This window comes from Cetorhinus maximus, chromosome 16 (assembly GCF_964194155.1).
Source record: "Cetorhinus maximus chromosome 16, sCetMax3.hap1.1, whole genome shotgun sequence".
Taxonomy (NCBI): Eukaryota; Metazoa; Chordata; class Chondrichthyes; order Lamniformes; family Cetorhinidae; genus Cetorhinus; species Cetorhinus maximus.
Window position 1 is genome coordinate 59,960,179 of NC_135894.1, and position 17,493 is coordinate 59,977,671.

General features: G+C 42.4%; 1 protein-coding gene across 1 annotated transcript in view; it reads right to left on the bottom strand.

Moving 5' to 3' along the window:
* Positions 1–17,493, bottom strand: part of LOC144691873 (cilia- and flagella-associated protein 47-like) — a 647,761-nt gene that overhangs the window by 207,141 nt on the left and 423,127 nt on the right. The window contains exon 49 of the mRNA XM_078560450.1: positions 15,981–16,081. Within this exon, the coding sequence (XP_078416576.1) occupies positions 15,981–16,081 (101 nt within the window). The remainder of the gene's footprint in view (positions 1–15,980; positions 16,082–17,493) is intronic.

The following is a 17,493-nucleotide window of genomic DNA, read 5'->3' on the forward strand; positions in this document are numbered from 1 at the left end:
ACAGAACTGCACCGCAAGGTTGCATGTTTTTCAACAAAACACAAACTTTATTGTATTTAAAAGAATTAAATAAAACAAGCAGTCTTAACACTATAGGTTATAACCGCATATGTCAGGCACTCAGTTTTACTCCTTACTTTCCCCAAGCCTTTTCCTTGAAAGACACCTCAATCTAAAAGTTTTTACTTCTGCGGGGACCCAAAATTATGCCACAGTCCTCTGGAAACTACTTTAATTCTCCTCAATTCTAGTTATTCTCAGAGGTAAAGCTTTCATTTACTATGTCTTGACTGTGGATGCTCAGTCCCTTGCTCTGGTTACTTTCTCAATACTTCTAATCTAATATGTTGGTTGCTTTCTTTTACCACAAGTCCCCGTGAGGGGAACTGTTAAATTTTTTTTCCACTAGCTGCAAGCTAGAACAAACCTCACAATTTATGTTCCCTCACAAAATCCAAACTGAGATTAAGTCTCACCCACATTCCACATTGTGAATGATGAAGTTAACATTTTCTCTACTTAAATTGCAGGTCTAACTAATTATCATTTATTTTGGCTTAGACAAGCTCAGTGAGCTGCACCACACAAAATCTAGATTGCAACTATTCAACTTTCTCAGCAAACACCCAGATAAAGTGAAACCAGAGGATCTCCCTAAGCTTCAATCATCTGCATGACATCATAGCATGCTCAGAGATGGCCTCATACAGATTTTGGGTTAAGATATGTCTCATTTAAAATCTCGTTTTATGATCTGAAGAATGTCAAGAAGATATAATAATGTCTATAATATCATTGGGAATTATCTTAAAATAGAGTTTAGTGGTGTCTTTGTCTATGTGCGTGCGTGTTAATTGGATTAAACCCAGCTGGTCTAGAGGCTTTGATGTATAGAAGAGAAGTAGATTTGAAATGGTAATTAGATAAACATAGGAAAATAGAAGGTGAGGTGTAAAGGGGCAAATTTGCATTTTTAAATAGACCATTCAAAAGAGTGGGTGAAATATTACACCTAACCAGGTGAAGCTCAGAAATAATGGGCAGAATCTTCTGGCTGGCGTGCGGGTGGCGGAGCCCATACGCCAGCGCTTAATTAATTAATTAAGCCATTAATTAAAAGCCTCGTTAAGGCCTTTAACTTGCCCGATTTTGAGGGGTCGTGCCAACTTTGGCTCGGCACATGGGCCCAATGGGCAGGCGGGTAGGTGATTTTTTTTTACAATCCTCATCCAGTGGCGGGATAAGGTTTGATAGCGGTTTTAAAAACGTTTAATAAAGTTTTTGTTTATTTCATTAACATGTCCCGAGATGTGTGACATTTTCAAATGAGGGGGACATGTTAATTAATTTTTTATTGTTCTATTTTTTATATTTGCCAGCCTTCAGCGATCTCCCTGAGGCAGCACTTTGCCTCAGGGAGATGTGTGCTCTTTCGCGCGCATGCGCACTCTGACAGTTGGGGAATTCCTCCTCCCCCCGCACAGGAAGCGCATAGCGCTTCCCGTCGGGCGGCACGCTGATTGCTGCCGTCTTAATTGGCCCGCCCAATTAAAATGGCGGTGGGGCCTGTTTCGGCAGCGGCGATCAGCTGCCCACCCGCCGCTGAGCCGGTGGGGCCTACCCGCCCATCAAGGGCAAAATTCTGCCCAATGTGTTTATTGTTTTAAGCTTACTAGTAAGGTGGGTATTTTGAAAGGGTCTTATTGTTAGAATATTTGAAGTTAAAAAAAACCTAGTGACAATAAGAATTTGCATTCAAAAAGGCAAATGTGAGCTGAAAGAAACTCGTTTTGAATGCAGATGCCCAGGGTGTACTTTGCCAGGGGTCTGCTTGAATCTGTGTATCTAACTGAGAGTCAGATTAATTAGGGGATTTTTGTAGTTATTTTTTCGTTATTCATTCACAGGATATGGGCTTCACTAATACCAGATTTTTATTGAATTCAAATTCCACCATGGCGGGATTCGAACCCAGGTCCCCAGAGCATCACTCTGGGTCTCTGGGTTACTAGTCCAGCGACAATACCACTACGCCATTGCCTCCACCTTAGTTGTAATTTTGTAGGCATATGTATGTGCTTACAATCTTTTTTATATTAATAAATGTTTAATTTAGTTTTATAAAAAAGCCTCTTGAGACTCGGTGGTCTTATTACTACTGAATTCAAAACCTGCATCTCAAAACATACAAATTTCAAAAGTGGGCTATGACAGTTGTTTCAAGTTTCTCTCTTGGATTTGAACAACTCAATCTTTACCATTGGCTGTGTCATAATAATTGGGGGCTCTTTGCGGGATATATTTGTAATTCCTTGATTTTTTAGGTTGGTGAATCTTAAGCTTATGAGTATGAGAAGCACTTTAAATTCAGGTGTTGGTGAGGTTTTTTTAAGTGATGAGACTGCAAGATGGCTTTGGTAGTTGCTAAGACTTGTCTGGGAGTAGAAGATATAACTCTTATTGGGTTACAAAAAGTATCCAAGAGTAAGTTAACAAAGTTGATGGGTAAACAACAATTGGCATTACCTGTGTGGGCTAGGAAGTGTGATGGCACAGCATTTGAAATTGGAAGGAATACCTGAGAGACAGAGTTCTCCAAGGGGTGGTTCATTGGAATGGGCTCAAATTCAGTAGCAAATGAAAATGATTGAATTGGAAGAAAAGGGAAGGGAAAGGGCATTCAAAAGGGAACAGGCAGAAAGACAGGAGCAAGAAAGAAGACAGGAAAGGGAGTTAGAAATTGTGAAGATAGAGAAGAAGGAAAGATAAAAAGAAAGAGAGAAAATTCCAACTGAAATTGTTGGCAGTTAAAAAAGAGATGCCAGGAGGTAAGGGAAGGATTTATCTCCAGAGTAGAACCCAGTGGGCAAATGGTGAAATTTGTACAAGCTCTTCCAAAGTTTGAGGAAAGGAATGTTGAAGCATTTTTTATTTCAGTTGAAAAGATAGCTAAACAGATCAAATGGCCACAGGAGAACTGAACATTATTGTTACAATCCAGGTTGGTGGGTAGGGCACATGAAATATATGCTTCGCTGTCTGAAGAAGTATCAGTGAGTTATGATATGGTACATCACAGCAAGTGATGGAAGTGAAAGCAGACAGAAAGGCTTCAGCTCAGAATTTTACTGCTGGAGAGAAAGTGCTAGTTCTGTAACAGTACTTAGTGACTCATTAATGGCAAGTTTTAGTGGGCCTTACAGGATTGAAAAGTAATTGACTGAAGTAAATTATTTAATAAATACTCCTGATAGAAGAAAGAAGCAGAGGGTGTGTCATATGAATATGCTTAAAAAGTACTTTGACAGGGAAGAGGAACAAAAAGAGGTATTAGTGGTGGAAGATAATGAGAAAGGGATAGAAATGCAGGACTCTGAAGTTGATTTTCCTCTAATCAAAATGGATAATGAGGGATTACTTGAAAACTTAAATGTAATTACCTTCCAAGCAAGTGTCAAAGTGATTTGGAAAAGCTATTGCAGTCACACAAAGCTATTTGTGGAATTAAGTTGGGGAGGGTAGATTTAGCTATACATGATGTGTCTGTAGAAGTTTCATCTTCGATAAGGCAACACCCTTATAGATTAAATCCAGCAAAGTTATCACAAGTACAGAAAGAAATTGATTTCATGCTTTAAAATGATATCATTGAGTCTAGTTGCAGTAACTGGAGTTTACCTATTGTACTGGTACCAAAACCAGATAAAACACAAAGACTGCGTATGGACTATTGAAAGGTGAATGCGGTGACAAAAGCAGATTCATATCCTATGCCATGGTTGGAGGATTATATTGAGAAAGTGGGACAATCAGAATTTATCATAAAGGTTGACTTGATAAAAGGATATTGGCAAGTACCATTATCGGAGAGAGCAAAGGAGATGTCCGATTTTGTGATGCCAAAAGGACTATATCAGTTTAAAGTCATGCCATTTTGTATGAAGAATGTACCTGTGACATTTCAAAGACTGTCAAACAAAGTAAATGCAGGTCTAAGCAATTGTGCTGTTAATATTAATGACTTAATAGTTTTCAGTCAGACATGAGAGGAGCATTCACAACATCTGGAAGAATTATTTACTCGATTACAAGAAGCTAATTTGGTGATGAACTTGGCTAAAAGTGAATTTGCAAAAGCGTAAGTTACGTATCTAGGCCATACCATTGGACATGGTAAGGTGGCTCCAAGAGATGTGAAAGTCAAGGCTATCGTGCATTTCCCAGTACCTACAACAAAATGAGAAGTTTTGAGATTTCTGGGCATAAGTCGGTTTTACCAAAAATGTGTACCAAATTTTAGCAGTGTGGTTGCTCCACTGACTGAACTATTAAAAAAGAACAAGAAGTTTCAATGGACACTGGAGTGTCAGAAGGCATCTGATAGTTTGAAAATTATATTAACTATGACACCAGTTTTGGCAGTATCCAATTACGTCAAGCAATTTAAGTTGGCCATTGACACAAGCGATATAGGCATTGGGGCTGCACTGTTAAAAGAAGATGACACTGGAATTGAAAAACTGATAGCTTATTTTTCATGGAAGTTGAATGCACAACAAAGAAGGTATTCGATTGAAAAGGAGACGTTGGAATTGCAGCATTTTGATATCTCACATAGATATCTCCACAGCAAACGATTTGTCAGAAACAATTGTTTATACAGACCAAAATCCTTTAAAGTTTCTGGACAAATTTCGAGACAAAAGCGCAAGGCTCTTCAGGTGGAGTTTATTAATGCAACCACTTAATCTACAGATAATACATGTCACTGGATGAGACAATCTGATTGCAGATGCGTTATCAAGAGTTTGAAGCTTAAAGAGAAAATTGGACATTTTAAAGCCTGAACACTGAACTGGAAAGATTTCTTCTGATACCAAGGATTTGTATATATATATTGTTATGTTAATGCATGCTTCTGGTAATGTAATAGTGTAAGTATATAGTTAAGACCATAAGACCATAAGATGTAGGAACAGCTCTGTTTCTCTCTCCACCTATGCTGCTAGACCTGCTAAGTTTTTCCAGCATTTTCTGTTTTTGTTTCAGATTTCCAGCATCAGCAGTATTTTGCTTTTATCTTACTGATAATCCTCAACTCCACATTCTTGCCTTTTCCCCATAACTTTTGGTTCCCTTACTGATTAAAAATCTGTCTGTCTATCTCAGCCTTGAATATATTTAATGACCCAGCTTCTACAGCCCTCTGTGGTAAAGAATTCCACAGATTAACTACTCTCTAAGAGAAGAAATTCCTCCTCATCTCTGCCTTAAATGGGTGACCCCTTACTCTGAGATTATGTCCTCTGGTCCTAGGCTCTCCCACAAGGGGAAACAACCTCTCAGCATCTACCCTGTCAAGCCCCCTAAGAATCTTATATGTTTCAATAAGGTTGGCTCTCATTCTTCTAAACTCCAATGAGTACAGGCCCAACCTACTCAACCTCTCCTCATAAGAAAATCCCTCCATATCCGGGATCAATCTAGTGAACCTTCTCTGGTGAGCCTCCAATGCCAATATATATCTTTCCTTGGATAAAAGGACCAAAATTGTTCACATTATTCTGGGTGTGGTCTAACTAGTGCCTTGTATAGTTTTAGCAAGACTTTCCTATTTTTATACTCCATTCCCTTTGAAATAAAGGCCAACATTCCATTTGCCTTCCCTATTACCTTTTGAACTTCTTTGCTAGCTTTTTAGAATTCATGCACGAGGACCCCCAAATCCCTCTGTGTTGCAGCTTTCTGCAGTCTTTCACTATTTGAATAATATTCAGCTCTTCTATTCTTCCTGCAAAAGTGCATTAGCTCACATTTTCCCACATTATATTCAATCTGCCAAGTTTTTGCCCACTCACTTAACCTATCTATATCCCTCTGTAGACTCTGCATCATCCCCACCATTTGCCTAGTGTAAGATGGGTTAATAAAAAGGAAGCCGTCTTTTAGAATTATGGCGGTTCATTTTTCAATAAGGAGGGGGATGTCAAGAAGATATAATAATGTCTATAATGCTATCGAAAATTATTTTAAAATAGAGTTTAGTGGTGTCTGTGTCTATATGTGTGTGTGTTAATTGGATCAAACCCAGTTGGTCTAGAGCCTTTGATGTATAGAAGTAGGTTTGAAATGGTAATTAGATAAACATAGGAAAATAGAAGGTGAGGTATAAAGGGAACAATTTGCATTTTTAAATAGACCATTCAAAAGAGCGGGTGAAAAATTACACCTAACCAGATGAAGCTCAGAAACAATGAGCGGAATTTTCCCAAATTTGCACTATGTGCGATAGCGGATGGACAAAATGATATTCTGCCCACCCATGGCGATGGCGGGTTTTCATGCCGTATCGGCCCAAGCCTGCCACATTAATTATGCATTCCTGGGAAACACGTCATTTCTATGGTGGACGGGCTCTCATTTGCCCGCCCACCATCACCCCACCATTGCATCACGCCAGCTGCCATGTTTAAAAGGCAGCCGCCAGCACAGTGCTCATCGCCGCCAGCTCACCACCGCTGCCTGGGAGACATGGCCAGCAAAGGAAAATGACTGCAGCCCCCCGCTTCAACGACAGGTCCCGCGAGTGACTGCTGGATGCGGTGGAGGCCCACCGGGATGTCCTGTAGCCTTGCTCTGGCCGCAGGATGGGCAGCAACATGTCCAATCCAGCTTGGGAGGCAGTGGCAGCGGTGGTCAGTGCCAATGCCCTTCAGGAGAGGACAGCCACCCAGTGCAAGAGAATGAATGATCTCCTCTGTTCTGCCAGGGTAAGTCATTCTTCTCATCACTCTCAACTCACACACTCACAAACTCATCACGCATCCACAGGGCCCTCACTCACTGCCGGTTCAAGGGACATCACTATTCACTCTCTCACACTCACCGTCACTGTCCTCATCCCATCCATGGGACCACTCAGAACCCACACAGGCCAGGCATACTTATCATCTGGCCTGGCAGGCTTCCTGATTACACTTTCTCCATCTCTGTCCATGCAGGACAAGCTGGCACAAAACAAGAGAGAGAAGTCGTAGATCGGTGGCAGAACGCCCGAAATCAAGGTCCTCATGGACTTAGAAAACAGAGCCATCCAGCTGGCCGGCCACAATCTGGACCGGTCCTGTGCTGACGGTGAGATCGGCGCTGCTCTACCAAGTGAGGATCCAGCAGTGGAACATCCATCAGACAACCATGCCGTGAGTGATGTGTTCACTTTCACAGGTCACTGCCATGCACTAATTATCTCTCCTTGCTTCCGCAGGCACATCTGCCAAACAGCCAACAGAGTCAATGACCCAGGGTTTCCAATCAAGCCCCGAAGAAACCTCTGAAGAGGAATCTGGAGGCACCCTCCCTGAAGTCCTGTCACCCACAGCCTCCACCAGCGCAGAGACATACACCTCAGTGGGACCTACCTTTAGAGTAGCCTTGGGATTACAATCTGGTGAGCACATTGCGCAGTCTGATCCACAGTAGGTGGCGGCAGGGACTTTCCAGGTGTCCGGCACTCAGAGGACTGCAGAAGGCCAGAACGTTGCTGAGTCCAAGTCAGATGAAGAGCCTCTGGACTCGGTCATGTCACAGTTGCTGCAGCTGCAAAGGCAAGCTCGGGAACATCAGGAAGGGATGCCCGCTGCACTCCTCAGATTGCAAAGTACGATGGAGGAATCTGTCCGCCTCCAGGCTGAGGTGATAGCACTGGCATTCACTGAGGTCAACACTGGTAGGGCAGTAGCCGCCATGGAGACCTTGGTCCAGGACTTCATTCCTGCAATGCTGTGTGGGCTTAACTCCATCGCTAGTGCCATAGTTGGCCTCCAACAGTGCGTACATGAGAGGGGTGCTAGGCAGCTCGATCTTACTCCAGCTACCCCTGCTCCTCAAGGAGTCAGCCTGGGGCCTTCGGGCACCCATAGGGAGGTGGATCATCAGGTGTGCACTCCGGGTCCATCCATCCAGGTGACCCCAAGAGTGTCCGACCCATCCGACTCCCCTCTTCCTGTGACAGCAGCTCCAACTCCACAGGCCGAGGAGGGTGCCACTGCTACACAGTATGACCCCGAAAGCAGGTTGGGGCCTTCCAAATCTCAGCCCTCCAGAGGACGCCTACCCCAAAGTCATCACAGACAGGGTGTCGCAGTCAGCAGGCTGCCTCCACCTCAGCTGTGGATGTCTGGGGAGCAACAAGACATAACGGCAGATTTAAGAAAGTTAAGGATAATTAGTTGCACAGCCTGGGCACAGATGTTAATCACTTCTACATGCTGTTCACTATCGTCAGCAAACTCCCAAGAATGTCTCCCTGCCTATAGCTCCTTGATCTAATGAGCAGTATTCTTGTCACTCAGATGTGAAACCTTTCTGCACAAGATAAAGGCAGGTGTCTCAGTCCAGGGTCTCTTCCCTGTGCTCTGTGCTGCCTTCAAACCAAAGTGATGATCTGGCCTCACACTCCCTGGAAACATTGCTGATGCCTGCATCTTGGCGGTGCTTGTCATTGCTGCCAGAATGCAGTGGACAGGTGCCATAGAGTTCTCTCATTCTCTCTGTGTGCTCTCATCATATTTAAGGAGGGGATGGCCTCCATCTCTTCATCATCCGTGACCACCAATGCTGTGCTCCAGCTCCTGAAGGGCTCAGGTACTGAAGGTGGAGAAACCATCAGATGCTTCTAAAGTTTCATGGCTGTATCTCTATGATATGACCCTGATCATGGAGCACAAACGAGCTGCCCTCAGCCAGACAGGAGTCAGACATTCTCAGAGGCTATGTGAAGATTTATGGAGTCTACTCACTGGATGTCGTCATCATCCTCCTGCAATCAAATGACTATTAGGGCATCCACTGCATCCCGATGACAGGAGCATTCTCTCAGAGGGTATTGGCGCTGCCATAAGCCAGACTGGAAGCAAACATTCACAAGTGCGATGTGAGGATCAATGGGGTCACCTTACTGCACGTCATCATCCTCCACAAATCTAGCAGCTATGAGGGGCTCTTGAGCACACCTGCCTGGTCTAGCCAGTACGAGGGCCTCATCTCTGCTTTCTTTGCCTTCAAGGACCTCCTCACTCTCATCCCCATAGGCATCCTCCTCATCGGAGGAGATGTGCAGCTACTCCACCTCCTCGTCAGCCCGCTTGTCTCCCCGTTGAAGCGCCAAGGTGTAAAGGGCGTAGCAGGCGACGACGATGCGTGACACCTGTCGCCTCGTGGTGGGGAGGCCCTTCGCCCCGGCCCCCCGGTGCCCCTGAAGCCTGCAAAGCAACAGGCAACCCTGGCGAGTTCTGCAGAACGATGCAGAGGAGTTGAATAAATACTTTGCTTTGGTCTTCGTGGTAGAAGACACTAATAACATTCCAATACTAAATAATCAAGGGGCAAAAGAGGGGGAGGAAATAAATATAATAACTATCACTAGAGAAAAATGTACTCAGGAAATTAATGGGGCTAAAGGCTGATGAGTCCCCTGGACCTGACGAGTTGCATCCTAGGATATTAAAGGAAGTAGCTATAAAGATAGTGGATGCACTGGTAGTAATCTTCTTAAGAACGCTTAGATTCCGGAAAAGTCCCAGAGGATTGGAAAACTGTCGATGTAACGCCCTTATTCAAAAAGGGAGGGAAACAAAAAGCAGGTAACTATAGGCCAATTAGCTTGACATCTGTCATTGGGAAAATGTTAGAGTCTATTATAAAGGATGTTATAGCAGAGCATTTAGAATTACATAATCCAGAGGGCTGTGGTATACACTTTGTGTTGGTCCCAGGAAAAGTGAATGAACCTTAAAGAATTTTTTATATTAGGGAGCCGTGGTGGGGGCAGGAAGACGGTTGGGGCGGGGGGGAGTAAAAAGTAGAAGTGAGTGTATAGTATAAATCTTTAAAAGTTACAGGGCAGCATTTTCCGATCGGCGAACAGGGGCGGGGCCCGCGCGCCGATGCGTAAAGTGATCCGGGGTGACGTTGGTTATGCGTCCCGACGTCACCCCGCGTCATTTAGATTTTCAGGTCGGCGGGCGCACAGCCGAGTCGGCTGCTCGCCCACCAACCTGTCAACGGCCACTTAAGGCCATTAGTGAGGTACTTAAAACACTTAATGAACCTGGCGTAGAGCCCAGGCAGCCTTCAGAAAAAACATGAAACCTCATCCATGGGCGGGATGAGGTTTCATGAGGGTTTTAAAATCTTAACATACTCTTCAAATAAAAGTTTTGGACATGGCCCAGCCATTGTGACGGTGTCAGTGACAGTGGATAGAAGATTGGCTGCCTGGCAGGAGGCAGAGAGTGGGAATAAGGGGGTCCTTCTCAGGATGGCGGCCGGTGACTAGTGGAGTTCCGCAGGGGTCAGTGTTGGGACCACAACTTTTCACTTTATACATTAATGATCTAGATGAAGGAACTGAGGGCATCCTGGCTAAGTTTGCAGATGATACAAAGATAGGTGGAGGGACAGGTAGTATTGAGGAGGAGGGGAGGCTGCAGAAGGATTTGGACAGGTTAGGAGAATGGGCAAAGCAATGGCAGATGGAATACAACATGGGGAAGTGTGCATGGTCATGCACTTTGGTAGGAAGAATAGAGGCATAGACTATTTTCTAAATGGGGAGAGAACTAATAAGTCTGGAGTGCAAAGGGACTTGGGAGTCCTAGTCCAGGATTCTCTTAAGGTCTTGCAGGTTGAGTCGGTAGTTAGGAAGGCAAATGCAATGTTGGCATTTATTTTGAGAGGACTAGAACATAAAAGCAGGGATGTGCTGCTGAGGCTTTATAAGGCTCTGGTCAGACCACATTTAGAATATTGTGAGCAATTCTGGGCCCCGTATCTCAGGAAGGATGTGCTGGCCCTAGAGAGGGTCCAGAGGAGGTTCACGAGAATGATCCCAGGAATGAAAGGCTTAAAATATGAGGAACGTTTGAGTACTCTGGATCTATACTCGATGGAGTTTAGAAGGATGAGGGGGGATCTGATTGAAACTTACAGAATACTGAAAGGCCTGGATAGAGTGGACGTGGGGAAGATGTTTCCATTAGTAGGAGAGACTAGGACCCGAGGGCACAGCCTCAGAGTAAAGGGAAGACCTTTTAGAACAGAGATGAGGAGAAACTTCTTTAGCCAGAGAGTGGTGAACCTATGGAATTCATTGCCATAGAAGGCTGTGGAGGTCAGGTCATTGAGTGTATTTAAGACCGAGATGGATAGGTTCTTGATTGGTAAGGGGATCAAAGATTACGGGGAGAAGGCAGGAGAATGGGGTTGAGAAACCTATCAGCCATGATTGAATGGCGGAGCAGACTTGATGGGCCGAATGGCCTAATTTCTGCTCCTATGTCTTATGGTCTTATGGTCACATGAGGGGACATGTCAGTAAAATTTTTTCTATTCTTTAATCTGTTTTTCACATTTGAGCCGATCTCCCTGAGGCAGCACTTTGCCTCAGGGAGATCTGTGCGCTCTTTCACGTGCATGCGCAGAAGAGCGGACTCTCGGCTCAGGGAATCCCCCCCCCCTCACCCTGCCCACACAGGGAGCGCATAGCACTTCCGGGCGCACAACACGCTGGGTGGGCCTTAATTGGCCCGCCCACATAAAATGGCGGCACGCCCCCAACCGGAAGCGCCGTTCGGGAACCCGCCCGCTTGCACCTGTTCCCGCACAACTCCCCGGAGGGGGAAAATGGTGCCCATAGTGCTGTTAGTTATGCCTGCTTTGTTTCATTTATTTTTGTATGCAATAATGTTTGTTTTTGTTGAAAAACATGAAATCTTCTAACATAGTTCTGTCAGTGATAATACTCAACGTTCAGATTTCTTTGAACATTAACAGTCCCCAATAGGATTGTATCAATGTTAAGCTTCCTGCTTCTGAACAACAAACAGTACTGCTGGTGTTTAACAGCTCCAAACCATGCAGTTTACCAACAGAGGGTACTGTTAAACCTCCAGCCACTTGTCTCGCCTGAACCACTATGTCCTTTTGGTACACTGCCTAGGAAGGTTATCTGGAAAAAGTGATAACAATGTCAATCTGCAATGCCAGTTCTAGTTCTTTAGGTGCTATTAATAAGCCAGACTGTTTGGTTAATTATTAAGAGTACCTGGTGTACTGTGTACTTCTTTAGCTCAAATACTGAATTGCCAAATCTGCCACAGAGGTAAAACTCAATTCAAAATTTGTATTAGCAAACCATGCCATCTTGGACCCAACTCAACCCAAAGAAAAAAGCAAAATACTGCAGATGCTGGAAATCTGAAACAAAAACAAAAATAGCTGGAAAAACTCAGCAGGTCAAATCAGCATCTGCGGAGAGGAATACAGTTAACATTTCGAGTCCGTATTTCTATTTTTCCTTAGTTCTGATGAAGAGTCATATGAACTCGAAACGTTAACGGTATTCCTCTCCACAGATGCTGTCAGACCTCCTGAGTTTTACCAGCGTTTTCTGTTTTTATTTCAGATTTCCAGCATCCGCAGTATGTTGCTTTTATTTCAATAGATAATGTTATTATTTATATCAGTACAGCTTGTTCAAAGATCTAACAGTTTTTTTTAAAAAATTGAATGCAACATTTTATGATCAATTTTTACCCTTCCTGGCCTGTTAGGAATGGTGTAGATGGGGCATTAAGATAGTGGGGGAGGGTTCTACTGCATTCTGTTCCTACAAATTATTAAGTGCTGCTATTAGCTTCAGGCAATGACAGCTCACATTTAACCTCCCATGATTTTTATGAAGTTGCTGAATTTGTATATTAGTTACCCATTAAATGTGTCATGAAAATTTAAGTATAGTAATAATTAGCCTAAGTACCTTTTAATGCAGTGCTATTGTTAATGACTGTCAATCAACCTCTCTTGCCCAGAAACTAAACAATAGCCGTGGAGTCCCATTCCTTCAGCTACTGGATTATTGTCGTAGATTTTAAAATGTCAATTTTTAAAAATGCTTACCTTTCCTGCCTCTTTTATTTTCTCTCCCTCTTATCCAATTTTTCTTTATTTCTCTTTCTGTTTCTGATTCGACATTAAATTCACCCATTTAGATAAAAAAAATGTTATTAGTCTGAGGAAGTCTGCCAAGTTTTGTGGATCTAGCATTTCACTACGCCCAATTAAGCAGCTCACAAAGAACCTCCTCAATGATTGAAGCTAAACTCTCAGGAAACTGTTCTTTCTGAGTTTCATTTTTTTGCCCATGCTACATCCCAGTGCACTATAACTGCTACTTCGAGATGGAACAATGATTGTATCTTTCCTGTGTATTTCCCAATCCTTAAATCTCACTGGTTAACGAGATTGATTAGTTGTCCAGTTGCTCACCAGTTGGCATGCCCTGTTGCCTTCGCAGTGCTGTCATCAGTTTAGACCTCTAGCAACTTTGTAGGCAAAAAATGCTGAAACCCAAACATCCATGAGCAAGGCTAACTAAGCAGGCACACTGCGAAATACCCCGCTCAACCAAAATTTGGCTCCAAATCTCTAGAGGAAACTGATAGCATGCTGTACCACTTGTTTCACAGAATTTTTTTAAAATGAATTAATGTACAAAATTGCGCCCGCTGAACAAGAGATCGCGAGACAGTGCGATGGCGTCGGAATGCACGCCCGTCGTCATCGCGTGTCATTTTACGCGCCGGCGTGTCGGGCTGCCCCCGCACGCCGACTGAAAAATTCAGGCCATAGATTTTTCCAGAGTCTATTAATAGGTTCACAGAGGTATTGGATGTTACCCCTTCTACTCTTAAGAAGATTAATAATTTATTTGCAGTGACTATTGGCTGGCTAGTCTGCAACTGATGCCTAAAGAATGAGTCCACAAGGGTGCAGTATGAACAGGTTATCTAATGTTTATTTGGCTATTGCTTCAGGCACTGCTTGATAAACTATCCAACATAGCAAGTAAAATGTTATGACTTGTCCAAAGCATGATCAGCCCAGAAAGTCTCCACCTTTGCTTGTTTTAAAGTCCTTCCATTAAATTAGTCCGAGCATTTTAAGTCTTATTTATAGTGAAAACTCATCAAAAATGTAAAGTTGCACTTAGAGGGCATGAGGTGGCTAGTGTGAGAAATTAATGAATAGGATGCTTTTCTGAGACTAGAATTTGGGCAGAAATTAATTTTCTGCTTACAGGTACTGGGACATTTTTAAAAATTTTATATTTATCTTAGTGACATAAACTTTTTCAGTTTTTCACAGGGTAAATATTTCAGAGTTTTTTCAAGCCCTATCAACATGAAAGTAGTTAATCTGGATCTGCTTGTAATAATGCTCACTTTATGCCTCTCAAAGAGCTTAATAACCAAGGACAGCAATTCATCTCCAGAGAATGGAGATGGTGAGAAAATGAATTTATACATCCTAATTCACTAAGATGGTGAATGTTGGATTTTGAAAAACCAATTCATGGAAATAGTTACATTTCTGAATTGTTAAAATGATGCAGTTGAAGAAAATAAAAGCTTGCATTCAGTGACATTGCTTTGGAAAGTCTTGCAACAATTCCTCAGTTTGGCCTCTTTATACATTTACAGCAATAGAACAAATGGGAACTTTCTGTCAATGGGAGATAATAAAGAAAACATAGTTGCAGCTCCTAAAGGCTGCAGCTGCTATTTTAATTGGCTGATTATTAGCGGGTAACACTGAAAATGGCTGGCCAACAACACAAAGCACCTCAATTTTCAGATGCCACTTTGGATGTGTTTCTGCACAAAGTGTTGACCAGGAGGGTTGCACCAGAAGGCTTGGGTCTCCAAAGAATGCACCCCATTGGAGAACTTTCCATTCTGCTTGTCAAGGGATGTTGGGCAGAATAAAAGCCGTGTCAAACAGTCAAAAGAAGTGGAAGCGTTTAGATAAAAAAAAATGTTATTAGTCTGAGGAAGTCTGCCAAGTTTTGTGGATCTAGCATTTCACTACGTCCAATTAAGCAGGTCACAAAGAACCTCCTCAATGACTGAAGCTAAACTCTCAGAAAACTGCTCTTTCTGAGTTTTGTTTTTTTGCCCATGCTACATCCCAGTGCACTATAACTGCTACTTCGAGATGGAACAATGATTGTATTTGCATTTGGAAAGGTGAGCCCAGAAAGAAAGCACACAAAAAACAAAATCAGCCCCATGAACCATATTTCTTTTCTCACAAGAAAATATGTTGGAGGGCGCACATCTATCTGCTCTTCAAGGTTCTAACATCTCAACAATTCACAGGACAAGCTGGTGCAAAATAGATGGGAACAAACAATGCTCTGGAAACCGTGCCAAAACCAGTTAAAGCTGAAAACCTGCATGATAACTTCCGACCTCAGTTAAAGCTGGAAATGTGCAGGCCAGTGTTGGGAAACAAATTTCTCATACTTTAACCCCACCACCTGATCCAGATATATCATTTTTCTAGGTTAATATTCATCCTCAATATCTGGGTTGCTAATATCAATGCCATAACCACTATACTACTGTACCTGATTATCACAAATTGCTAATCTGTGGCAATCGTCACAATATACCACTGACTGCATACATTAATGATAATAAACTGCAAGTAATCACACAATAAATTTACAATAGCAGGGATGCCATGTTTAGAAGTCCTGTCCACTGGTATTCACTAAAACACAGGCCAAAAATAGTAGTGCAAATAAAACTGTATTGAACAAAAATACTACTACACATGTTAAAAAGACATCTAGAAATTATTTCAAGGCCATAATCTTATTTCAATGTCCAGTGGCAGTAATAAATATTTGAGCACTGTCATCTGACTTGATTATCCTCCTGTCCAATTCACACCCAATGTGATCACTGCATTCAAATAACTTCAAGGTATCAATTGTTATTGTAATTAACTAAACGTTAATTTGATTTGGAAATAATACTGTCATATTTAAATTCTAAAAATATTCACATTACTTAGATCACATTTATTGACCTTTTCAAATATAGTTGCAATTGATATTCTTGCATTTCTCTTACCTGCACAGCACAGGTTACACAGAGACACTGTTCGGGTGGAGCTGGAACAGCATTGATCTCCAAGTAAAACCAAACTCTGTACAATTTGTTCTTCTCTGCAGCTGTTAAAAAATAAAATTATTTATTTTCACAATTAATATTTTAATTGCCTCAATAGTACTTTTCCTTTGCAATTTTGAAGCAATTACCATAATATTACATGCGGTGGTGTGTTACAGTTCACTCAGGGAGTCCAAGTTACTGTGGAAACATACACTTTTATGTGTACATTGTAGTCTGGAGCCATGGATAGTGATGATAGAGGCTTCACTGTTCATTCCAACACCTGGCTGACCAGGAATCTCTCCTGTTCTTACTGGCTGTCGTTGTCATGTGTTGGAAGGATTTGCAGGTTGATAATCAATTTTTTGGCTGCATTGTGAATGTACCTTCCTTGGCCATCAAGTCCTAGGCTGGGACTCGAAACTGAAGCTTCTGGCTCAGATGCAGTGGCACTACTCACTGCACCATAAGACCTCACGAATATTACATGTAGAACATTATAACTTTGGATATTCAAAATTAACAAGCTATTGTCATAACATTGTTTCTGTTCATGCATATTTATGTATGATATATATACTAATCATAACTGAAAATAATCGCTATAATGGAGATATTCCAGTCCATGTCTTGGCGATTGCAATAAGCTGGATGATTGAAACAGGAAGGAGTGCAGAGTACAATGTGACTTAAGAGGATGATGCCAACATTCCATGCACTATAATCAGGACCTTTTCTTTCATTATACTCTAAATATAAATAACTATAATAAACAACTGCTACATTGGCAAGATTTACATTTAAAAAGTCATTTTTAAAAATTCATTCTTGGGATGTAGGTATCACCGGCAAAGCCAGCATTTTATTGGTCATCCCTAGTTGCCTGGAAAAGATGGTGATGGACCACCTTCTTTAATTCGTACATATGGTGAAGGTTGGTTTGGATTTGTCCTTTTTTGTGGACAGGATATACCGGTGCAATTTTCCATTTGTCAGGTGAATGCCAGTGTTGTTGCCAAGAGCGTGTCTAGATCTAGAGCACATGTCTGGTCCATAGCCTTCACTGTGCCCAGTGCTTTTAGCCATTTCTTGATGTCATATGGAATGAAGGGAGTTGACTAAAAACTGGCATCAGTGATGGTGGGTACCCCAGGATGAGGTTGAGAAAGATCAGTGCTTCTAGTTGAATATGGTTGTGAATGCCTCAGCCTTGTCTTTGGCATTCACATTCTGGGCTCTGCCATGGTTTAGGATGGCATATTCATGTACTCTCCTTCCACCATTAGTTGGTTAATCATCCACCAGCATTCGCTACTGGTATTGGTAAGGTCTTGATCTGTTAATTGTGGGATTGTTCAGCTCTCTTTGAGGAGTGGGGCAGGATATTACCAGCAATGGTGATGGAAGAATCTGGGGCATTGGCTGATATAATTCTCTATTTATGATTATGCCAAGTTGTTGCTTGACTGGT